Here is a 24,578-nt window from a genome sequence, read left to right on the forward strand (position 1 = left end):
TTATTAGTCATTATGTATGTTTCTGTTTCGTCTTATACCGTTTTAGAATGTGTATTGATCAATATGTCCGCTAGGGTGCGTCGATCATCGCAAAATGTAGCTCTAACATCGCCGAAGAAGAAGAACTAGGAAAAACATTAGAACATCATGGCCGCCACCTCGCCACACGCTGATCTTCCTACAACTTCACAAATGTCAAACATGTCACACGGCTCTCCAGAAGGCGGCAGGGGTACAGGAAGTTCCGATTTGGAACCCGGAGGTTTGGATTCAGAAGAAGACGAACGCGAAGAGACTGAGCCGAAGATTCTGGACACCCCCCAGGACATCCGCCTGGAGGCGATCGCCAACACCGTAGCCGTCCATCCAAGCAGAGACATGCTGGTCTGCGGGGATGTGGACGGAGACTTGTACGCCTTCTCCTACTCGTGTACGGAGGGGCAAAACCAGGAGCTGTGGTCTTCCGGACACCACCTGAAGTCCTGTCGCCAGGTGCGTTTTTCCGCGGACGGTCTGAAGCTCTTCAGCGTCTCCAGGGACAAGGCTGTTCACATGCTTGACGTGGAACGAGGTCAGCTGGTCACCAGAATTCGTGGAGCGCATGGAGCTCCCATCAACAGCCTCCTTTTGGTGGACAACAACATCCTGGCCACTGGAGACGATGGAGGCACTTTGAAGGTGAAGCTGGTACAGCCCTGCTGGAAGGTGATCATAATCACTGATGTTTGTGTGACAGGTATGGGACATGAGGAAAGGCTCGGCCATCATGGATGTGAAAGAACACAAAGACTACATCGCTGACATCGCCGTGGACCAGGCCAAGAGGATCCTGCTCACTGCAAGGTGAAAAACCTTTGACCTAATGTCCGTGTTGTACGCAACCTCTAACAACCGTGTCCTGCAGTGGTGATGGAACCATGGGCGTCTTCAACATCAAGAGGCGGCGCTTCGAGTTGCTGTCAGAGTACCAGAGCGGCGATCTGACGTCGGTGGCGTTGATGAAGCGAGGCAAGAAGGTAGCTTGTGGTTCCAGTGAAGGTACCATTTACATCTTCAACTGGAACGGCTTCGGTGCCACAAGCGATCGCTTCGCCATCAAGGCGGAGTCGGTGGACTGCATCGTCCCACTCAGTGACAGCGTCATGTGCGCCGCCTCCATGGATGGCTACATCAGGTCAGTTGGAAGCGTTATATCTCGCGTTATATCTCGCGTTATATCTCGCGTTATATCTCGCGTTATATCTCGCGTTATATCTCGCGTTATATCTCGCGTTATATCTCGCGTTATATCTCGCGTTATATCTCTTAAGTTGTGTCCTTCCTCCCACCAGAGCCATCAACCTCCTCCCCAACCGCGTCATCGGCTGCATCGGGCAGCACGTGGGCGAACCCATCGAAGAGCTTGCCACCAGCTGGGACTCGCGCTTCCTGCTCAGCTGTGCCCACGATCAACTCATCAAGTTCTGGGACATTTCAACTTTAGCCAAAACCACCGTCAAAGAGTATCGCAAGAGAAAGAAGAAAGACGGACGCATGAAATCTCTTTCCAAGAAGGCTCTCGGAGATGATAATTTCTTCTCGGGTCTTGTAGAGGAGCCACAGAAAAACCACAACGAAGACGACCTGCAGGATGAGGATGATGACAGCGACAGCGGCAGCGATTAAGACTATTTTACATATGTTCTATGGTTTGTTTTAGTTTTCATGGAATAAAAGAGTCAAATATGGGCTTTGTTTTGTTCTTACTAAATATGTAATAATGAGCATTCACTATAAACTGAATGGTGTGACTACACAATGACTGCAGCCAATTATTATTATCTAATTATTTCTAAAAATGTTATTTGACATGTAAATTTTAGACAGAATGCAATCAAAACAATCCCTTTTTATTGAACTCTGACCCCGTGACGCAAGAAGGCCGGCGGGAAGAGCAGCGTCACGTGACCGCTGCCAAGTAGCCGCTAAGCTTCCGGTGGCGCTACAGAAGCTGGGGAAGTTGAGCGCTTTTGTCTTATTTCGCCACGATATTAGCTCTCTAAGGTGAGTCATGTCCTATCGGTATTCATCTGTCTTAGACGACTGAAAGTGACGCGGAGCTGACATTAAAACCATCCAAGAGAGCTGAGTCACCACCAGCTAGCTCACGTTAGCATCCTCGCTAGCATGCTAGTATTTGTAAACACTGTAGGAGTCTGCTACTAACGCGAACTAATAGCGCATTTCAGCTTGAATGTGTAACGTTGTCATGGCGTGACATGTCTGAATTGTCACTTCCAGAGAGCTTAGTTCACTGGAACTAAGGTCACATTTGATAGTTTGTATGAATTAGCAGTACGACCAACAATGGCCATGTGACATGTTCGCTCATAATCTTATTGTTTGTTTGTGATGGACATAAACAGACATCCAACAATGAGACTATTGATTATGTACGACTTCATTTGTACAGCGTTTCACCTGACACATCAAGATGCCGGGCAAAACGTGTCACCAGTTCAAACCAGGAGACCTTGTGTTTGGCAAGATGAAGGGCTTCCCTCACTGGCCTGCCAGGGTAAGATACACACACAGTGGATATTGCTGTATGATTCTGTTTGCTGTTTATTCTTAATACAGGTCTGTAAGTCAGATGATGCACACAAGAAGCGAGTCCCTGTCTTCTTTTTTGGAACACATCAAATGTACGTTTAGTCTACCTAATGACTTCATGTATGACTTCATCACTTCATGTATGTAGTCTGGTCAATCGACTGAATTGTTGTGTTCTTCAGAGGTCACCTCCTTCCAGAAAACATTGTCCCGTTCTCGGGGAACAAGTTGAAGTACGGCAGTGGCGTCCGCATCAAAGGCTTCTCTGAGGGGATGTGGGAAATCCAGAACACTCCTGGAGTCGGGAGTAAATCCAAAGTTAGTGGCTCTGTGTACTCCTAACACTCACCATGTACTGTCCACGCACACAATATTCATTTATTAAGCCAAATATATTAAATGCTGTGAAAACATTTGAGACAACATTTAAATCTTTAGGGTGAGAAGGAAAAAAAATAATGATAGATATCCTTAAAGGCGCATCCATATACCATAGCGCATCCATCAACACTAATATTTTTACTTCAGTATGGGTAGTTGGGAAAAGGTGTCTCTCTTGCCCGTTTTATTGTTGATAATATGGATAATATGGATAATAATGCAAACCGCTAAATTGTTGTCCGTCACACAAAAGGCAAGCATTTTGTCTTTAGGGTCCAACCTTTTGGCGGGGAACAAAAGGATACGTTTTGTCTTGATATCATTACATTATTGCCAACACTGTTTTGGAATATTATGCATGGAATATTCTTATTCCTTGTGATTGGAAACATATCTTGTCTTCAAGAAAATTGCAACATCAACCACAGTATTGTGTGCATGGAAACATAGTCCTTGACTAGACATAATGTATTAGTCCTGTGAGGGAAATTTAAGGTCTCTTGACCTCTCTTTTTGTGACTTGTCTCATCAGATGCCGTCAAAAACCACACCTTCAAAATCAACTGCTGCCTCTAAAGCACCTTCACCTGATAAACCCTCTGCTGCCAGAAGTACACCTTCCAAACGCACATCCACTGCTAAAAGTACTTTGGCTGTAAAAACAGCTACACATGCAAATCTTAATGAAGATGCGAACAGCACTCCAGTGAAACCTGAGCCTGATGCTGAAACGTCACCTTTGGAAGAAACGTCAAATCCTGAAGAGCTTCCTTCTGTGAGCACAGTGGACCTAATGGAATGCATGGTCAAATGTGTCCCACCTCAGACAAGTAATAATGTGAGTTCTGCAAAGAGCCAGAAAGAAGCCAATTTGAGCAAAGTTGACTATGCGGCAAGAGGATCTTCATCCAGATCAGCTACACAAACACCAACGGATGACCTTCTACAGAAAGACTCCAGTCCAAAAGATGGCACTACTGCAGGGAGGCAAAGACGAGGGCGGCCAAGTAAAGGCTCTAAAGGGAAGAACAGCAAGATGACACAGGTTTGATATTCTGATAAAGACATTTGCTACTTTTAGATAGGGATGGGTACCAAAACTCACTTCCATTCGTGGAGTCGTAACCTGACTGGAAAACTGTGCATCGGTGCCTCGTTTTGGCTAATGCAGACTCTGCTACCTACAATAATTGCTTGAAGGTGGTATTGTTCAAGTAAAGGTCCTCTGATGCTCTTTTTAAACTTTATTGACAACCTTAACACAACAACAGTCCACAACAGCACATTTTATGGCGAGCAAGGTACATTCACAGAAAGCAGACCAGTAGTGAGTTGTCAGTATTGATGTCGGGTATGTTGGGATAATTATAATTTGTTGCAGGTTTTATTTCATATTGGTGACTTTATTACCATTATTATTTATTCATAATCATTTTAATTATGTTGTCGTACTAATTACTATTCTGTTCAATTGGATGTCAAATTTGGTAAAAAATAAAAAGTGCCAGTGTTTCTAAAGTACAGATTTGACACCGGTATCGAATGAAATGCAAACAAAGCCATCCCTACTGCTAGATCTTCACCATGGCTTTATGTTTACTCTTGTCTCCTGTGTTGTCTCTACAAGGCTGCAGAAAGCCAGACCCCACCAAGCGGTGATGGTGGGTGTGCCGTGAGCATGGTGCACTGCATGGTCAAATGCAAGAGTCACGGTCTTACTGAACCTCCAACCAGCCACAAAGAAGATGCTGCAAGCGAGCCCGTGAGCAGTTTGACCAGAAGCACCAGCGCTACTAAAACTGCAAGGAGATCATCTCGTTCAACTGCGCAATCGCCAACAGAAGACCTTCCGACTCCTCAGAAACACTCCACGCTAAAAGATAACATCGCCGCAGAAGGGCGGAAACGAGGCCGGCCAGCTAAAGTTTCTGTAGTGAAGAAGATCATAGAGGTAGTCACAACAGCAGCACTTGTTTGACATGTTTTAACCCCCCAAAACTATCATTGACTCTTCCCAGATGACTTAGCATGAAACTGTTTCTTTGCATGTTGCCAGGACCCTGCTGGACCACTCATCTCACACATGGACCCTCAATCCCACGATGCCGCTGATTTATTGCCCAAAACATACGACCACATGACCCAATCGTCTCCCATGCTGACTCACAGCAGCAGCAGCATGGATGGACAGAAGGAAAAGGAGACACAGGATGAAAAGATGCCAGAGGAGGATCCGATGGAGAAGATATGGTCAGAGGAGGAGAAGCAGCAGATGGAGGATGAGGGAAATAAGGAGCTGTCAGAAGAGTCAACAACAAGAAGAGAAGTTGAGAGGAAGAGAAATGAGGACGAGGTGATTGAAAAGAAGAAAGAGTTGGTGGAGGAAAAGAAGCAACGAGAGAGGATGCCAGAGGAGGAACAGAAGGAGGCGTTGCTAGGGGAAGAGAAACAGAAAGAGTTTGAGTCTGCAATGAGCAGAAGATTAGAGAGGAAGGTGGATGAGGAAAAGAAGGAGCTGGAGGACAAGTCGACAGCAAGCAGAGGAGTTAAGAGGAAGACAAAAGAGGAGAAGAAGAAGGAGCCAGAGGAGAAAAGAACAGCAACAAGAGGAGGACGTAAGAGGCAGAGAAAAAATGACGAGGGGAATAAGGAGCTAGAGGAGGAACAGAAGCAACTAGAGGGGAACCAGCGGCTGGAGGAGGAAAAGGAGCTGTCAGAGGAGTCACCAGCAAGAAGAGGAGTTGAGAGAAAGAGAGATGATGATGATGAGATTGAAAAGAAGCAACTAGAGTCGACACTGAGCAGAGGGTTTGAGAGGAAGATGGAGGAGCAGCAGGAGGAGAAGCAGCAGCAGCAAATAGAGGGGGAACAGAAGGAGCTGGAGGACAAGTCAACAGCAAGCAGCGGAGTTCAGAGGAAGAGAAAAGAGGAGAAGAACAAGGAGCCAGAGGAGAAAAGGAAGCATGTAGAGGAGGAGCAGAAGATATTGGATGGGACATCAGCAGTGGACAGAGGAGTCAAGAGGAAGACTGAGGATGAGGAGAAGAAGCGTCTCAAAAAAGAACAGGAGCAGGATGAGAAGTCAACAGCGAGCAGAGAAGTAAAGAGAAGGAGAAAAGAGGAGAAGAAAAAGGAGGCAGAGGAGGGAGGCAAGTCGGGGGAAGAGCAGAAGGAACTCGGGGAGGAGTCAACAGCAAACAGAGAAGGGAGGAGAAAGGACAAGACCAACAAGGACCCACAGGAGCAAAGGAAACAAGTAGAGGAGGAACAGAACGAGCAGAAGGTGCTGGCACAGGACTTGAAAAGAGGAATTGAGAGGAAGAGAAAAGAGGCAGAGATCCAGCAGGAAGGAAGTGTGGAAGGTAAGACGGAGGAGCCGATGACTGTTGGGAAGCAAAGCAGGAGGAAGAGAAGTGAGGAAGGTGGCAGCAGGAGCAAAAGAGAAAAGGAGGCAGCAGAGGAGAGCCAAAAAGATGAGAGGAAAAAGGAGAATGTAATAGAGGACAGGAGAGGAGCCAGAAGGAGGTCAAGGAAAGAGAAGTACACAAAGGGAAGGGAGACGCACGAGGAGGGGAAAAACAGAGCAAAAAAAGAACGCCATGTGGATGAGGAGGTGAGGGTTCTTCTGCTTCATTGGCTGTGATAGATGTCATGACCTCACAATGACCTTTCTCTTAGCGACAGCGGCATCTGGCAGCCAAGAGGGAAAGCGTACTGAAATCTCTCCGAGGTCTGCTGAAAGAAAGCCCTACCAAGAGCACGTGAGACCACCGCACTCCGTCGCAGCGGCAAAGGAGCAGCCGTGTCACATCTACTTCCTGTTTTTACAGGAAGTCCACCAGCAGAGCCAAGAAGGCAGCCAGAAGCCACAAGATGCTCAAAGAGTCCATGGTGGGGAGGAAAGGTGTGAAAGTAGGAGGAAGCCAACTGCCTGTGAAAGAAGCCAAGAAAGACCATGAAGAAACTCAGTCAAAGAAGCTATCCAGCCACAGTGATGGCGGCAAAGTCATGGAGAAGACGCAGCCAGACGAGAGGAAGTTGATTGGAAAAATTGTGAAAGCGACAACAAAGGTTCACGTGAAGACCATGATGGGCGGTGCTGCCATGCTGGAGGAGCAGAGGAAGAAGACGCTGAAGGCTGACGTTACCAAGTCACAAAAAAGCTCAGAGGACGCCAGGAAGCCTGAGCGACCGGCGACGGATGACAAGAGCGCAAAGAACAGCGGCAACCAGGGAGTGAAGACCAAACTGCGTGACCAACCCGAGGACAACCAGGGAGACAGAAAGAAAGGCGGTGACAAGACTTCCGTCAGCGAAAAGGATGGAAACGCGGCAGCAAAACTTCCCAAGCAGCAAAGCGGCGGCAGAAGTCGGAAACAAACACCTGCCGCCGCCATGCATAGCGGGGAGGGAGCGGAGCATAATCATCATGAGCAGGAGAGAGACTCCAACTTGACGCTGATTGATTCAACTCTGCACCGAATCCATGGAGATATCCGCATTTCTCTCAAGAGCGACAACCCAGTAGGTTACACATGCAAGCCGACACACACATACACACACACACACACACACACTGATTGTGTTTGTCCCATCAGGATGTCAGTAAGTGTCTGGCGGCGTTGGATCAGCTGAGTGGCATCTATCTGACGTCTCACCACGTCCAGAGACACAGTGAGCTTGTGTCCACTTTGAGGAAGGTACGTGCACCTTTTCCATTCACAAGAATCCACAACACTAATCGCTTTCGTTGGCTTTACGCGCAGATGCGATTCTACCGCGCCAACCAGGACATCATGGACAAGGCCGCCATGTTGTACAACCGCTTCAAAAACGCCTTCCTCCTCGGCGAGGACCAGGAAGTGGTCAGCGCTGCTTTCTTGCGCTCTTTGCTGGAGGAGAAAGAGCGTGAGAAGGCGGTGCACTCTGATGGGGGGCCAGACGGCTGCGAGGAGACGGGGTTTGAGCAGAAGAGGCTGGGTGGTGAGGAACAGGAGTTCCAGAGAAAGGAGTCGCCTTCAGGTTCCTTTTGATTCTATTGTCCGAATGAACAATAACATTGGAGTCTATTAGTACTCATGACTTGTTTCTTCACAGTGGACTGACCCGACTGACTCTTCCTCTTTGACTGACACCAGCTCAGGGACCGCAGCCAACAGGCAGACATTCGTTCATCAGTTTTCATTTTGTACAGTGAGATTTTATTCTTGATTTGACTTGAATGTGTTTTTATTCTGTTTTTTTAAATAAAAGAACTAGTGACTTGACTTGTGTGATTGTTTGCCACCACAGAACAAAGTCATTTTGAGTGACAGATTAACATGCATTGATGATTTGCAATATAGAATAATAATTTGCAGTGATATCTGTTGTCATGATTTGTTTGTTAGTTTTCAGTGTCTATCTAAACACAAGGAAGAAAAAAAAAGTGAGTGGGCGCGGAAAAGGAAGCGTGGGCGTGTCCTCGTGTGAAACGTACACGGAAGCAGCGCACAGACGCAAAAATAGAAATGAGCTGGCTGCGGAGCAGATAGAATCACAAGTGGGTCGATCTGCTGACGTGATGGAGGACATGAGGACGAAAACGGTCCACGAAGGCAACGGAGCGCACGCCGAGGACGAGGTGAGTCTTTGATCGAGGAGATTGCTTCATTTTGTGGGTTGGCTGGTCGCGACACCCGCAGACTTTCTGGTCTGTTTCCTTAGGTGCCGCAGAAAAGGTATAGTCTCTCGGTGAAGCTTTGCTGTAGGTTCTGCATGTTTTGCTTTGGAAGATGCAGAGGTCATTTAAGGAGAATCAAGTTCAAAGGTCGTGGTTCGAGAGTCACGTGAGTTATCTGGATCGTCACCCACAAATGCTCCTCTACCGGCCCATAGATCGGAATAGTCGTGTATGGGTGAAGAGTTAGGACATTTCCAAGAATCACTGACAGACAGGGCCCCCAAAATAATAATAATAATTCCTGGGGGTGCTCCAGGTACCAGGTGCTTCTGGAAGCTTCTTGTTCTTGTGTGTTTCAAGGGGATTTCACATAAGCGCCCTGACTAATTGATGGACACCTGACACTCTGGCAGGCCGCACACGTAGATCCTTTTTCCTGTGTTCTGAATGAGCATTCCGAGCATCCGTCCACCATTTGCGGTGCTCTGAGCATCCATTGTGTCTGCATGAATGTGCTGAGATGGCAGGTTGAGCAGCAGCAGCAGTCCGGAATGTCGGGAATGTGTCTGACAGCAGGAAAGTGTGAAAGGAGCGTGTGTCCGATGAATGAGATTGTCAGTGGCGGGGTTTCAAGGTCGCAGGTCAAATTCGGGTTATGTTTTGGCGCTGTTACGTAAGCGGTTGCTATAATTAGCTCTGCTGGGGGCTCACACACTCACGGCAACAACAATAAAGTCACCATAGCGACTGACACCGGTGTGTTTGCATGCAGGACTGTTTTGAGGATGCCTACGACCGCATTCCTGTGTGAGTATCAAACCACACACAATCACTTCCTGTGTGCACGGCTGCCACTTCACCGTGTGTGTGTGTGTGTGTGTGTGTGTGTGTGTGTGCAGGGCCTCTCACATGGACCTGCAGTCTGCCATCCAGGAGACGCAATGTGCCCTCAACCTGGTCCTCAACAATAAGTTCTCAGAAGCTCTGGACCTCCTTAAGCCATGGTAACCATGGCAACATGACCCAATAATGCTGCTGCTTCAGTCTACTGTATAATTTGTGTGTGTGTGTGTGTGTGTGTGTGTGTAGGTGGAGGAACAGCATGTACCACGCATTAGGCTACAGCAGCATCTTAGTGATGCAGGCCGCCATGACCTTTGAGCACAGAGACATCCAGATTGCCATGGCGACCATCAACGAGGCATTACACACTTGTCAGAGGTGACCACACACACACACACACACATGTCAGGTGACCAGACATGGGTGTAATCTGATGCTCTCTCTGTGCTCATTCAGGTTCCGCAAGAAAACCTCCGTGGTGGACTCTCTGTCCAATCTGATCAGCAAGCAGTCCCACCTACAGGAAGGTACGTGCAAAGGCCCCAGTCTGCGGTTTTGCCAAAGCCATGTGACTCCATGGCGTCTTCTTTGTGTCCTCAGAGGAGATGCACGCCGAACTCTGCTACGCCGAGTGTTTGCTGCAGAAAGCCACGCTGACCTTTGTGCAGGTGACGCTTCTGAGATGCCGCAGTGACATCATCATGATTTCACATTCATGTTTTTTTTTTCAGGATGAGAACATGATCAGTTTCATCAAAGGTGGCATCAAAATAAGAACCAGCTATCAAATTTACAAGTTAGTCCTTTCCTTATTTTTCTTTGTCGTCTTCTTCACATTTTCATTGTCTTTGCTTCCTGTTGAAGGGACTGTCTTAATGTGCTGAGCGTCACTCAGGACCTGAGCAGCCAATCAGATTCACTCAGGCAGTTTGAAGGCGGAGTCAAGCTAGGCATTGGCTCCTTTAACTTGGTGGGTGTGTTTCCAGTGCAGGCATGATGTACAAAGCATCACTGTTGTTATTTGTGTAGTTATTTTTTTGTTTTTGGAGTTGTCAAATATGAAAGTGAGTTGTGTTGTCCGTCAGATGCTGTCACTCCTGCCGCAGAGGATCCTGAGATTATTGGAGTTTATGGGCTTCTCTGGAAACAGGGCAAGTTGTTGTTAGTGCACTCGTGGTCACAAGCACATGTGTGTTGGGAATGACAAAACAAATGTTCCCAACAGGATTTTGGATTGTCCCAACTGAGAGCCGGAACGTCCATCTGCAGTTTGCGCTCCATTCTGTGTACACTCACCTTGCTCTTCTACCACACCTACGTCTGCCTTGTGTTGGGTGCGTGTACGAGTATCCATGCATGTGTGTATGCGTTGCGTTCGTGTGGATATTCTATACTGTAAATGTGTGTGTGTGTGTTTGCCTATACGAGTTTAGGAAGTTCCAAGTAGAGCTTCAAAATGCAAAAATAGGAAATGGGACAAACCTTTAGAGTATACAATTTATTGCAAACAACCATGAAAGTGAAATAGGCTGTTTATCAGCTTATTAAAAGTTTAAGACCGTAGCTAAAATAACCCAATTCCCACTAAAATAGAAAAAGTGAAAGAGTAGGGATGAAGGACAATGTAAGAAGCCAAAAACTTACCACTTCCACACAGAATGAGAGGATAACTTTCTTTTCCACTCTTTCACGGTTGACAACATGCAGTGTGAAGGTAATAGTGACCAGAGTACTAATTAACTTCATTCATTAATTTTCTACTGCTTTTCCTCATGAGAGTCACGGGGTTGCTGGAGCCTATCCCAGCTGTCTTGGGACGAAAGGCGGGATACACCCTGGACTGGTGGCCAGCCAATCACAGGGCACATATAGACAAACAACCATTCACACTCACATTCATACCTATGGACAATTTGGAGTGGCTAATTAACCTAGCATGTTTTTGGAATGTGGGAGGAAACCGGAGTACCCGGAGAGAACCCACGCACGCACGGGAAAAACATGAAAACTCCACAAATAAGATGGCAGAGGGTGGAATTGAACCCTGGTCTCCTAGCTATGAGGTCTGCGCGCTAACCACTAGGCCACCGTGTTGCCCCAAAATATTGTGTCACAATATTTTTGATGAATAATAGGCCATAGTGGGTGGCACGGCGGTCGAGTGGTTAGCGCACAGACCTCACAGCTGGGAGACGAGGGTTCAATTCCACCCTCGGCCATCTCTGTGTCGAGTTCTCCCCGTGCATGCGTGGGTTTTCTCCGGTTTCCTCCCACATTCCAAAAACATGCTAGGTTAATTAGCGACTCCAAATTGTCCATAGGTATGAATGTGAGTGTGAATGGTTGTTTGTCTATATGTACCATGTGATTGGCTGGCCACCAGTCCAGGGTGTACCCCGCCTCTTGCCCCAAGACAGCTGGGATAGGCTCCAGCACCCCCTTGAACCATCAAGTAGCAAGGGACAAGTGGATGTGTGTGTATTAGTGTGTATTAGTGTATGAGTGTGTATCCATGTGTGTGCATCCACTTGATGTGTGCCTGGAATGTCATCCAGGAAGCGGCCAGGGGAACCTGGTGGAAGCGGAGGCTCTGCTGGAACCTTACCTTCACAAATATCCTAAAGTAAGACATCCATGCTTCCTTCATGTGCGACAAGCACCTCATGCAGTTTGGTTGACGTGCACGTGACCTCTTCCAGGGCTCCATCATCCAGTTCTACTCGGCTCGGCTGGCCGCGCTGCGAGGGAACCTGGAGAAGGTTTTGGACTCTCGTTCATGCAAAGCTGAGCGAGCCGATGTGCCGTTGACATGCCGTGTATGTTGCAGGCGTGTGTGGGCTACAGGGAGTGTGTGAGCAGTCAGCAGGAGTGGAAGCAGATCCACCATCTGTGCTACTGGGAGCTCATGTGGACGCACTCGTACCAGCAGGAGTGGCTGCAGGCGTACCGCTACGCAGATATGCTGTGTCGGGAGAGCCGCTGGTCCAAGGTGAGCCCCGAGAGTCCGGTCCGGTGCGGCCAGATGTACTGACTCCATCTTACCTTCCACAGGCCATCTACGTATACCAGAAGGCCGCCATCCTCAGTATGATGTCAGCGGAGGACCTGAAGAAGACCGGCGAAGATGTGGTGGAGCTTTTCAGGTGAGTTCTGATCGTACTGTTATTGGACAGAGAAGGGCTCAGCTTAGGTGTGTGTGTCTGTGGCTTCACACACAGGCGGGTGGAGGGGCTCAAGCAGCGCTTGGCAGGGAAATCCATCCCCACGGAGAAGTTTGCAGTGAGGAAATCTCGCCGCTACAAGGCCGCCACGCCTGTTCCATTGGTGCTTCCTGCGCTGGTAGGAAACACTTGTTGAATTCTCTTGGGACAACATTCCAAACACTCGTGTTCACATGTTCACGCAGGAGATGATGTACGTGTGGAATGGCTTCGCCATCGTGGGAAGGAGAGCCGACTACACAGAGGCGCTGCTGGTTACCATCGAGACAGCAGAGGATCAGCTTAGCCGAGATTCCCGTGAGTGACTCTTGTGAGTACTTCCTGCTGTACGTCACTCTACTCACGACTTAGCTCCGCCCTTCTCAGAGGTGTCCGAGTTCCATGTGGACGACAGCTGTCTGGTCCAGATGCTGAAGGGTATATGTCTCAAACATCTGGACCGCCCCCTGCAGGCTGAGCTCTGTTTCACGCACGTCCTTTCCAGGTACACACACACACACACACAGAACATAAACTTGGCCTCATTTAGAAAAGTGTACATATTCATATATTCATATCACAACCATTCTTAATAAGGGTGCCAGATTCAGACCAAAACTCTACACCACTAAAAATGTCAGTCCTTTAACTATTCCACCATCACTAGGGGTCGCAGGGGGTGCTGGAGCCTATCCCAGCTGTCTTTGGGCGAAAGGCGGGGTACACCCTGGACTGGTGGCCAGCCAATCACAGGGCACATATAGACAAACAACCATTCACACTCACATTCATACCTATGGACAATTTGGAGTCGCTAATTAACCTAGCATGTTTTTGGAATGTGGGAGGAAACCGGAATACCCGGAGAAAACCTGGAGAGAACATGCAAACTCCACACAGAGGGTGGAATTGAACCCTGGTCTCCTAGTTGTGAGGTCTGCACGCTAACCACTCGAGCGCCGTGCCACCGTCAGTACAAAATACCACCTTTAGAATTTGCATTGTTTGTTTCTTTCGGCTTTTTCCTAATAAGTCATTGTTTTAATGAAGAGCAAAGCATGCTGGGAAATGCTGAGGTCCACAACTTAATTTAGGATTTGAGTTTTGGCCCCCTGTGCGATTTGAAGTGGAGAACACTCCTCATCAGTAAGCACTTTGACGACAGAGGCAAGGAAAAGGCTGCTACACAAGTTTGTTTTGGTAGTTTGAAGACCCGTCCTTGAATGGACGTTACATGTTCCAAGCATTGAGATGTTGGTTTGTTACCAGTGCGTGTCCGTCCTTGCAGTGAGAGTCGCATCCGGTACGATCACTACCTGGTTCCCTTCACACTGTACGAGCTGGGCTTGCTCTACCAGCAACAGGGTGACGTGACCAAGGCCACCATCTTCATGGAAAATGCAAAGTAAGTTTTGGAAAGCACTGTTGTGTGGAAGGGAAGTGGTCATGTTGTTGTTGTTGTTGTTGTTGTTGTTGTCAGGACCAAGTACAAGGACTACTCCATGGAGTCCAGACTGCACTTCAGGATCCACGCTGCCCTCCACAGCCTCAAAGGCTCACCTGCTGCTTCCGCCACCCCATAATTGTCGACAAGGTGTGTGTGTGTGTTTTCCTTCTGGGCCGTCCATCAATCGCACATTTACTTTGATTTGATTGGCAGCCTTGTCACATGATGGATGTGCCTAGCAACATTTCTCCATAGCAACAGGAAGGCACTTTGTTTCATCTTCACAAGCACCAAGGTGGCATTTCTTTCATCTTTCTACCTCTTTATGTAGGAATTTATTATTATTGTTGTTATTATTATTATTACTATTATTATTGTTGTTGTTGTTGTTGATTTTTGGCCTTATTTAAAGATGACCAAAATAGATACTTTTACTTTTAGTGCTTTAAAAGCCTTAAAAAGAAAGCACAAAAGGCACTACTAGCATGTTTTTTTGGATCACTCCATCATTCTTTTCTTTGTTCATTTGTTTGTTCATTCATTTGTCCATTCATTCATTCATTCATTCAGGAATTAGTTCATTTATTCATCTTGTTCTATGATTCCAAGTTTCAGATGTATGTAAAAATGTAGTACAACTTCAAGATGTCCATAAGTTGCAACTTGTCAGGTGTTCAGGGGATTTATTTGTGTTTTTTTTCCATAGTCATCAACTCAAAGGTATGGCAAAATGAAGCGTTAGCTGCTAATGCTAGCATCCACCAAGCTAATGCTATAACTGAATCCCCAAAATGTTTTTATTTTTGTTTTCTTGTGTTATTTAACAAATGTTTTTTTGTTTCTTTTCTTTTTTTGCTCAACATTGTGTGTTTCTTATTATTAGTTATATGTTAGCTAACCAGGCTCTACAGCGAAGCTAAGCTAAGCTAACAGCTGATGGTTTCAATTTGAGAAAACATCCAAAACAAGCATGTTTTCATTGAAATGTTGTCAAAATGACGCTAATATAAAATACTTGTATGTGTCAAAGTGTGCAGTACAACCTAAAAGCCATCTTTTGGCAGCTTTATGCATGAACTGACTAAAAAAACACGCCTTTATTATGTTATTTATGCTCATTTTTTCAGTCCTTGAGCGTCATTAAGTTTCTCACATTTACTGTTATTGCATTTCCGTCCCACATTTTGTGCCTTCTCAATCATTTGTCACCAATCTTTTGAAAATAAATACTGTATATTCCACATCTTCTTGCCGTCACGAGTAAAAGCTTAAGCACGGTAGCGCCACCTGCTGCAAGCTGACCAGTCCGGTCCACAGGCAGCAGATCTTACCTTGTTTGCTCATCCAGGACAAACAACAGCAGTCCACTTAGAATCAGTGGTCACGTGACGAGCTAATGATTGACCGTGATGACGTCATCACATGACATCCTCCGCATTTTGGAACGTTCTCTGGAACAAGGACCGTGACAAAGTCAAGATGAGACATCCTCTTCTTTTTCTTCTTATTCTTATTCTTCTCTCAGCTTCACAGAGGGTGAGTAACAATTCTTTTTTGTCGCTCCGCTCGGACCTCCACTAGGATTAGGGCCTAAAACCTAAACTAGGACTAGGGAATCGGAGCAGGATAAAATCTTAGACACGGAATACCATTTGGACTTGGACAGGTTTTGAAGTTTGGTTACAATACAAGATGACCTCCATATACAATATTTGCCATGTGACTTGTGTATCACATATGATGTCATCACATAAACGATAAAGTCATTATGTCGGCTCCCAGCAGGAAGTCCAAGGAAGTTCGAATGTGACTCATTTGCCGCAGCAAGATGACTTTGTGGGTCCAGAGGCGTGTCTCCACAGGAGGTATGTTCATGCCAGGTAGCATGTGTGTATAGCCTCAAGGTGACAGGATGTGCTTTCAGGCTGACGCGTGCGTCATGTGACGTGGTTTTTTGTCCTCCGTGGGAGCGCTGCATCGAAGGTCATTGCTCCTGTAAGCCACCATATTTGTGTCCGGTGGAGGACATGACTCCTGTGTGTGGGCGGAACAATCGCAAGTACCGCTCCTACTGCCAGGTATCTAACATGTTAGCTTGCTAGGTGAAGCGCTTTGAGTCCGACGCTGTGGTCGTGTTGTCAGGTGATGGCGCTGGGGTGTCGCAATAAGAAGTCCACCATGTCCCACTTTGGAGATGAATGCTCAGGTTTGCTTCCAAAGTTGTCTTCAGCACCGCCAAGATTTCCACTTGTTTCCACTATAATGTGTGTTTTTGTCCCTCCAGAAGAGCATCCCAAGTTCAGTACTTCCTTGGAACCCCAGACAGGCATGGTCTCCCTCTTGATCCCGGACCCTGCGCGTTCCGATGCAGGGCGTCGCCTGCTGGTGTGTAGGAAGCTGTGGGACATGGCGAGCGCCAACGTGGCCTGCAAGGAACATGGCTACGCACTGTGAGACAACTTTTTGTGTAACTGGTGCACAACTAACCATGTTGTAGCTAACGGTGCCTGCTTGGGGGGTGTCCACAGAGGTGCCGCGTCTATCGGATGGCTCAGTTACACGACCTTGAACCAAGGGCACTTTGACGCGAAGCTTCCCATCGGCTGCGTCAGCATCCGCTGTCAAGGTTTTGAGACTTCGCTGTCTGAATGCGTTATCCACGACAGCGTCGCCGTTGGGGACGGTGAGGTTGCCATGGTGACATGCTACAACGAGTCCAGCGCCCCCGCAGGTCAGTGCTTGTGTGATGTCATCGCATTCCAACACCAAATTTGACCCGGATGCCTGTCTTGCAGGGGACAAGTGCGGCTTTTCGTGCGCCAATGGAAAGTGTGTGTCCATCGACCAAGCCTGCGACGGCGTCGACGATTGTGGAGATCGTAGCGATGAGATGTGCTGCAAACGTAAAAAACACACACATGCATGTATACACACACACGCACACATGTAGTAATAGCCATTGGTTTCGTCCACCAGGCTGCAGGAGTGGCGCCTTCCGCTGTAAGACGGGTGTGTGCGTACACGTGGAGGCCGTGGCTGATGGACAGATGGACTGTTTGGACGGTGAAGATGAGGTTATGACATCCAGTGAGACGCATACAAACACACACAGGTTAGACTTCCTCAAAGACTTCTTCTTATGTTGTTTGTTTTTTTTCAGAGGCAACGAGAGCAGGACCTAAGAACACAGGTACACAGGAGCACACTAGAACCTTCCAGAACCACGGTGAACAATAACTGCATCCTTTCTTCTCCAACCACAGAATACATCTCCCCCAGGAAAGGTTTGCAGCCCGCTGGGCCTTCAGTTAGCGTCGTTCCCCTTCACTCGCCACTGCAGCACCTTCTGTGCATGTGCACTTAGAAACCAGCACCAGCCGTGCACATCTGGAGTCCAAGCTGCAGTGCGGCGTTCCCAACGTCACCGCCGCAGCCGATGACAGCGTGCAGGACCGTGTGAGCGGCGGCCGATACAAGCGAGTGGTCGGGGGGGTTCCAGCCAATCGGGTTTGTTTTCGCTTTGAGTTCCTCGCAAGTAGAAGACAGAAAAAGTGACACGCTTGCGGCTCTCGCAGACTCAAATCCAGTGGCAGGTGGGCCTGGAGCAAAACGGGAGGGTGGACTGTGGCGGAACGTACATCGGAGGATGCTGGATCATCACTGCGGCTCACTGCGTCAGGTGGGCCCGCACATTCCTTTGGTTTCTTCCAGATTACAAAAGAATATTCATTCATTCATTTTATACCGCTTTTCCTCACGAGGGGTGCTGGAGCCTATCCCAGCTGTCTTCGGGCGAGAGGCGGGGTACACCAACCAATCACAGGGCACATATAGACAAACAACCATTCACACTCACATTCATACCTATGGACAATTTGGAGTGGCTAATTAACCTAGCATGTTTTTGGAATGTGGGAGTAAACCGGAGTACCCGGAGAAAACTCCACACAGAGATGGCCGGGGGTGGAATCGAACCCTGGTCTCCTAGCTGTGAGGTGTGCGCGCTAACCACTCAACCGCCATGCCTCCCTCCAGAAGAATTCATTCATTCATTTTCTACCGCTTTTTCCTCACGAGGGTCACGGGGGGGTGCTGGAGCCTATCCCAGCTGTCTTTGGGCGAGAGGCGGGGTACACCCTGGACTGGTGGCCAGCCAATCACAGGGCACATATAGACAAACAACCATTCACACTCACATTCATACCTATGGACAATTTGGAGTCGTCAATTAACCTAGCATGTTTTTGGAATGTGGGAGGAAACCGGAGTACCCGGAGAAAACCCACGCATGCACGGGGAGAACATGCAAACTCCACACAGAGATGGCCGAGGGTGGAATCGAACCCTGGTGTCCTAGCTGTGAGGTCTAACTGCTAACCACTCGTTCACCGTGCCACCCCTCCAAAATAATATCTTTTTTTTGTTGTTTTTTTGCTGCTCCAGGCCTAACCCTTCAGCATTCCGCGTGAAGTTTTCCATCTGGAAGAAGTCGACACCTCAGGATACGACGGACATTGTTCCTGTGGGCGACATCATCATCCACCCGAAGTAACGCTGGCTGTTCAATCTCGCTAGCTAGCTGTCATTAGTAAGCATGCGTGTTGCCGTTACGCAGATACAATGCCAGCACATACGAGAACGACATTGCGCTGCTGCGTCTGAAGGATCTCCCGCAGGAGAAGGACAAGTGCATGGAGGACAACCCTGCGGTGAGGCCCGCCTGCGTCCCCTGGTCCACTCACCTCTTCCACGCCAACCACACCTGCAGCATCTCTGGCTGGGGGCGCACGGCAGGTGTGTGTGTGTGTTAGGGACTGGGAACTCGCTAAAGCTGTGAGCTCACTGGTGGTCTTCCAGAAGGAAAAGCCTCTCAGGTTCTCCTGTGGGCCAACGTGTCTCTCATTGACGACTGCCGGAGGTTCTACAAAGATCGCTTCCGAGCCGGCATGATGTGTGCAGGTGCGTGAGTTGCGGTGCGTGCATGTCGGCGTATGTTCGTGGCGCACATTTAAATATGTCCGTGTGTGTACAGGTGACCTGGACGGCAACGTGGACTCATGCCAGGGGGACAGCGGCGGTCCTCTAGTGTGCGAGGACCACCTAGGTGTGTCCTACCTGTGGGGCGTGGTAAGCTGGGGCGAGAAATGCGGCGAACCAGGCTTCCCTGGAGTTTACACTCAGGTGACACACACACATGTACACACACATGTACACACACACAGCCTCCTGGGGGGCTTCCAGTGGGACTTCTCATGTGTGTTGTCACCTGCAGGTAGCACACTACTTTGAGTGGATACGACTCCACACCGGTTGGCCCGCCATCACCAGGTTCAACTCCTGACAGTGCACACACAAACACACTCACACACACACACACACATTAGTTGCTCATTCTTCAAAGTAAACATTAAACTTCTCCACATGGCCGCCAGGGACCAGTGTTGCTTTCATTCGCGTGGACGTGATTTCACGTTATATTGTGTGTGTTTATTTTGAAAGCACCATTTTGTTTTTGTTAAAGAAAGTTTCACATCACGGAACTAGTTGAATCTCACAATAACAATCCAACTGAAACCCGCCCACCCCCTCCCCTGCCTAATCACTTCCGTTGTATCGATGGTCGGGTGGGGGTATCTTAGCACGAAAGTTGGGGGGGGGGGGGCGTGACCTATAAAAAGTGTGCAAACGAAGACGAGACGATCACTTGAGAGAGAGAGAGTGCAGGTAAGTGCGTCGCGTTCACTGACGACATTTTGACGGATTTTCGGACTTTTCATTTTGAATCGCCACATCTGATTCCTTATGACGAGTCACGTGGGCTGCCTGCTGTGCTTGCTCTCGCTGGCGGTGGCGATGTGCGCGTGCGTCCAACTCAACTCCATCCGAACGGTGCTCGTGCACGAGGTCCCGGGGGAACTGACGGTGAGTGTGCGCGCGCGCGCGGCCGTAAGATTTCTCGGTATCGGTGGCAAGTTTTACTTGAGCGTAGTTGTGCGCAGTTCCATCAGTGCATCAGCGACCTGGAGTGCAGTGAGGGAAGCTACTGCCACGCCCCTTCCAGAGGCCCTGCCCACTCCCGCTGCCAGACCTGCAGACGGAGGAAGAGGCGTTGCCATCGAGAAGGCATGTGTTGCCCTGGCAACCGTTGCAGCAACAGTAAGACAGCGACAAATGCGCATTAATGTTTTGTTGCGATGTCACATTAATGGTGTCTTTTGTAGGCGTGTGCGTCCCTGACGACGACACGATGGCCAGCGAGCATGCGGTGCCTGAAAACTCTGACGTGACGGCCTGGAGGAAGAGAGCCAGAACGGATGCTAGGACAAGTTCCGGTAAAGGTGAGTGTCATATAAAGCGGGAATGGCTCGCGTGACGTGTCACTAAGCGTCTTGACGTCGCTGTCCTAGGTCAAGTGGGCGACCCGTGCCTCGGTACTTCGGAATGTTCTGAGGGCCTGTGCTGCGCTCGCCACTTCTGGACGCGCATCTGCAAGTCGGTCTTATGGGAGGGTCAGGTGTGTTCCCGCCACGGAAGGAAGCGGCAGCGCGGCCTGGAGCTATTCCAACGCTGTCCCTGCGCACGAGGACTCACCTGCCGCACCGGAGACCACGCCCCTCCGCCCTCATCTACGCTGCTGGCGGCTGCAAATTCCAAATTTGGGGCACAATCCTCCTTTGCCCCGCAGAACAGACTCCACGTATGCCGCAGGAAGTGACGCTATGGCTAGCGTCGCCACACTAAAGTTCACACATTTACCTCAGTGACATCTAAACGGGCAGAATTATTTTTTCTACTTAATCAGACAATGGCTTCAGGTTCATTTCAAATGTTTTTCAAATGGAAGAAAAAAGTTGCCACCTTTTGAATTGACTTTCAAGGCATTGCTAGCGTTAGCTTGCTGGCTATGTAACCTGTGCTAATGAGCCATTGTGATGTTCACAATAAACAAGACCCAACTCAGCTAGCTTCCTGTTTGTGAATCAGAAGTAGCGTCGTGAAAGCAACATAATAAAGTGAGGAAAGATTTTCTAAAGGTTTTCTTGTTGATTACCGTTTAAACATTGGGAGGAGGTCCCGTCATATTGATTATGTTAAGGCAAACATGGTCGGGACAGTAATTTGATAAGTTTATTTTCTCTGTCTATCCAATGGTGCAATTGGTGAAGGACGGTGCCCTGCACAGTCCCTTCCCCTTCACCTGGAAGCCACACCCCTTGTAGTTGGCCACACCCCTGGCATCCACCTGCAGGCTGGGCTGAATGCGCTCCCACACTCTCTGTTTAGGCCTCAGCTCTTGGTCAGGCTCACCTGGGCCACACAAGCACGCTTATGACTCAGCATTTCTACCCATCACTCACATGTCTCTAACAGGATGTTACCGGGAAAGTCCAGGCAGGTGACTCTGTCTCCAGGGATGGAGCTTGTGGGTGGGGCCAATAGCTCAACACCGTGGTCGGACTGAAAGCACCACAGAATTCGGGCCTGCGAAGCCACGCCCTTCAGTTTGCAGGCCTTTATGTTGCATAGCAACACAGCAAGAGCACCGTTGAGCTGATGAAAGAGAAAAAAAAGAACGGAATGGACCAAAGATGACTTGACTGACAGAAGAAGAAGAAAACTCACATCCTTTCTTGCTAGCTTGCTGACCACCGTGCGGGGGACTTTCTCTCCCACGTCTACTTCCTGTATGGTCAGATTGTCTGCCAAAGGGTGGCAGTCAACTCTTAGGATCCGCCCAACTCGCAGGTCAAGGCAGGATACGTCAACTGGAAGATCCGCCTCCATGGGTGGACAAGCAGGAAGAGCTGAAAAACAGGTCAGTTTTTGTGTTTTTGTGTTCGCACTTTGGCAGAGACTTTTCTCCTTATTGCTTGTTTGCAACAATGTGCTACAATTGTTGTGTTAAATTAGGCCAGTGCATCAAATAATGAAGTTTGTGCATTTGGAAGCGAACCCTGAAAGCAGAAAACTTGCAGTTCAAGCATGTTCAGAATGGTTTTGGTCGTTTTTTTGGTCCTTTTTCTACCTTTAAAATGGACTTTCCCAAAATCCCTTGCTTGCCCCCATCTGTTTGAGCCCATGGCGACTGCGACTGTATGTGACATCATTTGAAACCTATGCAATTTCCAATGGCAATGGCTATTCCAATGGCCCCATGGACACCGACACTGTCATAATTGTCACATCATCTGCTGCTTCTCACCTCTTCTGTCTCCTCTCCGCCTGCGAGTCGACTTGCCCACCTGCTCCAAAGCGCCCGAGGGGGATGGGGATGCAGCTGTGTCCTCAGCAAATGAGGGAGGTTGATTGACAGGCGTGTCGGGGGTGTGGTTTGACAAGAGGGCCTTAGCTGAAACAGACGGACACTCGGTGGTCTTTTGACAAGAAACAGAAAAGTCACAAACGTACCAACACGTCTTCTTTGTTTGTCCTGAAGCTGAAGTCGCAGCTGCTCGATGTCTTTCTTCAGTTTACCATTTTCCACCATCAGCTTCTTCTGCTCACGCACAGATGCCTGCAACACTGAAGTCAACACACCGGCAGGGGCGCCATTTTGACACATTTGTCACTATGTGAGTTATCTCCCTAAGCTAAGCGAGGACGGTTTGAAGAGGTGAGCGTCTTACAAGCTTTCTCTCTGGTGAGCAGAGCGTGAGTTTGAAAATATTCCACCATTTTCTCGCCGTCTTCAGGATCGAGCTTCATGAGCGCCGCTGCGAGGCTAAAAGGAGAACGACACGCATTTTGAACGTTTGCAAGAGACTGCATGCCCTCACATGCTAGGTATGTGACAGCTGCACCGGCTAGAAATAACCCCTTCTGACAAGCACATGTACTCCAATTCAATTCAGCAAAAAGTCAAATAAGCAATAAGGAGTGACACCGGTTACGATTGCACTCCATGTGTAAACACACTTTATGTTTACACATGTGTTTTTTTCAAACTAACAGCCACCTTCCTACCTGGGATGAAACATCTTGTCCGGGTCCATGTCTCTCAGATCCGAGCACAGTGCATCTGCAGCCGACAAAGATGTTTGTCCATCAGCTGTCCGAATCTGTCTTCAGCTCCGGACCACGCCTCTCAACTGGAGGTCAGAGGTCAAACTCCTCCTACAATGACCAACAGTGACGCTCCTTATAGGTCACACACTCATAAATGAGTTTTGTTTTGTTTTTCAAGTGTAGTAACATGTAATACAGTATACGTAAGATACATTATTGCGGTGGCACAAAATATTCCAAAAACACTATAATACACACACAAAGGGAAGTAAAAGTTAGCCAGACCATCAGGGTCCTAAGACCTGTTGGACGGCCATCTTTAAAGACATAAGTGGGATTCCCAGAAGAAATTCGGCAAAGTAAAATGTTAAATACAACCTACTAAAGTTAGTTTTGAGGAGTTTGCTCTTTTTAGGAGACTATGTTCATTGAACACATTGCTGAAATTGCTGTACATTTTGTGTGTTGGGTATGTGGGCTCCCTTTTATTTTTTAATACTTTTCAGTCGCCTTCTGGACAGCTGAGGAGATGGGTAGATGAGGATAGATGTAGATGTGCACAGAGAATAAACGCCCTCTCTGGCTGGCAAGAGAACTGCAGTTCTCTCGTCATTTACAAACACAATTGACAGCCCCAGTATGTATATAATTAAACATTAAGAATATAAGAAACCTGCAAATGTGGGTCATTCATTACCACCTCGCTAATCAATGAATTGCCATTCCATTAAGTTGATTTAAAAATATATATAGTTATGTCCATAAGGAACAACAGAATTTTGATGTAAAAGTACCTATATTATATAGATGTTTCTGAAATGTTTTCCCCACAATGCAACATTAATTTCAGTAATGGCATTGGTAACATATTTCACCGTGTATAATCTAAATTATCATCACTTATTTATCATTAATTCAACTAATCTCCCAGAGAACCAAATTAGCTTTAAGCTATATTATGTGGGAGTCTCATGCTAATACACTTTAGGTCTAATACACTGTCCTGTTTATTTACAACCAGTGTTAGAAATCAGTGTCTTTGTTTTGGGGGGATTAAAACATGACAAAGTTGGTCTTTTGGGCCGTCTATGAGAGCAATTATTGGCTGAACAGTGTGACTAGGAAATGTTTGCTATACAATGTTGCTTGTTTTTGTTAACCATCATGGCGGACAAACCCGCGAAGGGCTTACTTACGGAAGTGGATGTCGAGTCAACCGCCTACTTTGACTGTAGAATCACCGTTGCTTACTTTCCCTTCAGCAAATTTGACTACCCCAGCTGTGTTTGAGCTAAGAGCACTCTCAGGTGGAAAGAGGTAGAACTGCAGCCACATTTCATTATAATCACACAAGATTTTTAATACACAATAGTTCACACCCTAAACAAGTGCAACTTACTACAACGGGCAATCACCAATTACTTATTTCTAGGACATTTCGCTGGTT

General features: G+C 47.9%; 6 protein-coding genes across 8 annotated transcripts; 5 read left to right on the top strand and 1 right to left on the bottom strand.

Moving 5' to 3' along the window:
• Positions 1-79: 79 nt before the first annotated feature.
• On the top strand, positions 80-1,788 carry wdr55 (WD repeat domain 55). The gene is made up of 4 exons (XM_058066553.2): positions 80-678; positions 737-843; positions 905-1,174; positions 1,332-1,788. The coding sequence occupies exons 1-4, from the start codon at positions 148-150 to the stop codon at positions 1,663-1,665; spliced, it is 1,242 nt and encodes a 413-aa protein (XP_057922536.2). The 5' UTR covers positions 80-147; the 3' UTR covers positions 1,666-1,788.
• A 123-nt stretch (positions 1,789-1,911) lies between these two features.
• Positions 1,912-8,240, top strand: psip1b (PC4 and SFRS1 interacting protein 1b). 3 transcript variants are annotated; one of them, XM_058066691.2, is made up of 12 exons: positions 1,912-2,043; positions 2,453-2,557; positions 2,620-2,684; positions 2,775-2,910; positions 3,506-4,018; positions 4,601-4,924; positions 5,030-6,586; positions 6,652-6,734; positions 6,804-7,497; positions 7,572-7,673; positions 7,740-7,995; positions 8,071-8,240. In XM_058066691.2, exons 2-12 carry the CDS (start codon positions 2,474-2,476, stop codon positions 8,076-8,078), a joined length of 3,822 nt encoding a protein of 1,273 aa, XP_057922674.2. In that variant the 5' UTR covers positions 1,912-2,043; positions 2,453-2,473; the 3' UTR covers positions 8,079-8,240. The 3 variants fall into 3 exon arrangements, with proteins under 3 accessions (XP_057922674.2, XP_057922677.2, XP_057922676.2); XM_058066694.2 differs by having other exon boundaries at positions 6,658-6,734; XM_058066693.2 differs by lacking the exon at positions 1,912-2,043 and adding an exon at positions 2,052-2,148.
• Positions 8,241-8,302: 62 nt separating this feature from the next.
• On the top strand, positions 8,303-15,404 carry ttc39b (tetratricopeptide repeat domain 39B). Its single transcript, XM_078794872.1, has 20 exons — positions 8,303-8,596; positions 9,408-9,442; positions 9,535-9,639; positions 9,725-9,856; positions 9,935-10,005; positions 10,079-10,146; positions 10,210-10,274; positions 10,343-10,448; positions 10,564-10,629; positions 10,704-10,812; positions 12,034-12,101; positions 12,178-12,237; positions 12,306-12,467; positions 12,530-12,621; positions 12,697-12,817; positions 12,885-12,996; positions 13,066-13,183; positions 13,967-14,083; positions 14,159-14,272; positions 14,339-15,404. Exons 1-19 carry the CDS (start codon positions 8,348-8,350, stop codon positions 14,259-14,261), a joined length of 1,959 nt encoding a protein of 652 aa, XP_078650998.1. The 5' UTR covers positions 8,303-8,347; the 3' UTR covers positions 14,262-14,272; positions 14,339-15,404.
• A 135-nt stretch (positions 15,405-15,539) lies between these two features.
• On the top strand, positions 15,540-19,702 carry cfi (complement factor I). Its single transcript, XM_078794899.1, has 16 exons — positions 15,540-15,661; positions 15,908-15,990; positions 16,050-16,203; positions 16,268-16,331; positions 16,410-16,575; positions 16,654-16,856; positions 16,921-17,028; positions 17,102-17,212; positions 17,335-17,409; positions 17,490-17,632; positions 17,701-17,804; positions 18,569-18,673; positions 18,741-18,919; positions 18,983-19,084; positions 19,158-19,306; positions 19,398-19,702. Exons 1-16 carry the CDS (start codon positions 15,548-15,550, stop codon positions 19,464-19,466), a joined length of 1,929 nt encoding a protein of 642 aa, XP_078651025.1. The 5' UTR covers positions 15,540-15,547; the 3' UTR covers positions 19,467-19,702.
• A 151-nt stretch (positions 19,703-19,853) lies between these two features.
• On the top strand, positions 19,854-21,139 carry LOC131125291 (dickkopf-related protein 2-like). The gene is made up of 4 exons (XM_058066702.2): positions 19,854-20,047; positions 20,125-20,281; positions 20,347-20,463; positions 20,533-21,139. Exons 1-4 carry the CDS (start codon positions 19,928-19,930, stop codon positions 20,838-20,840), a joined length of 702 nt encoding a protein of 233 aa, XP_057922685.2. The 5' UTR covers positions 19,854-19,927; the 3' UTR covers positions 20,841-21,139.
• Positions 21,140-21,245: 106 nt separating this feature from the next.
• On the bottom strand, positions 21,246-24,520 carry aimp1b (aminoacyl tRNA synthetase complex interacting multifunctional protein 1b). Its single transcript, XM_058066700.2, has 8 exons — positions 24,328-24,520; positions 23,090-23,239; positions 22,753-22,847; positions 22,535-22,648; positions 22,329-22,475; positions 21,749-21,930; positions 21,505-21,676; positions 21,246-21,433 (listed from the first exon to the last, which is right to left on the bottom strand). Exons 2-8 carry the CDS (start codon positions 23,116-23,118, stop codon positions 21,267-21,269), a joined length of 906 nt encoding a protein of 301 aa, XP_057922683.2. The 5' UTR covers positions 23,119-23,239; positions 24,328-24,520; the 3' UTR covers positions 21,246-21,266.
• Positions 24,521-24,578: the final 58 nt, after the last annotated feature.

The sequence above is a fragment of the Doryrhamphus excisus genome, linkage group LG2 (genome assembly GCF_037039965.1).
Source record: "Doryrhamphus excisus strain RoL-2023G ecotype Guam linkage group LG2, RoL_Dexc_Guam_v1.1, whole genome shotgun sequence".
Taxonomy (NCBI): domain Eukaryota; kingdom Metazoa; phylum Chordata; class Actinopteri; order Syngnathiformes; family Syngnathidae; genus Doryrhamphus; species Doryrhamphus excisus.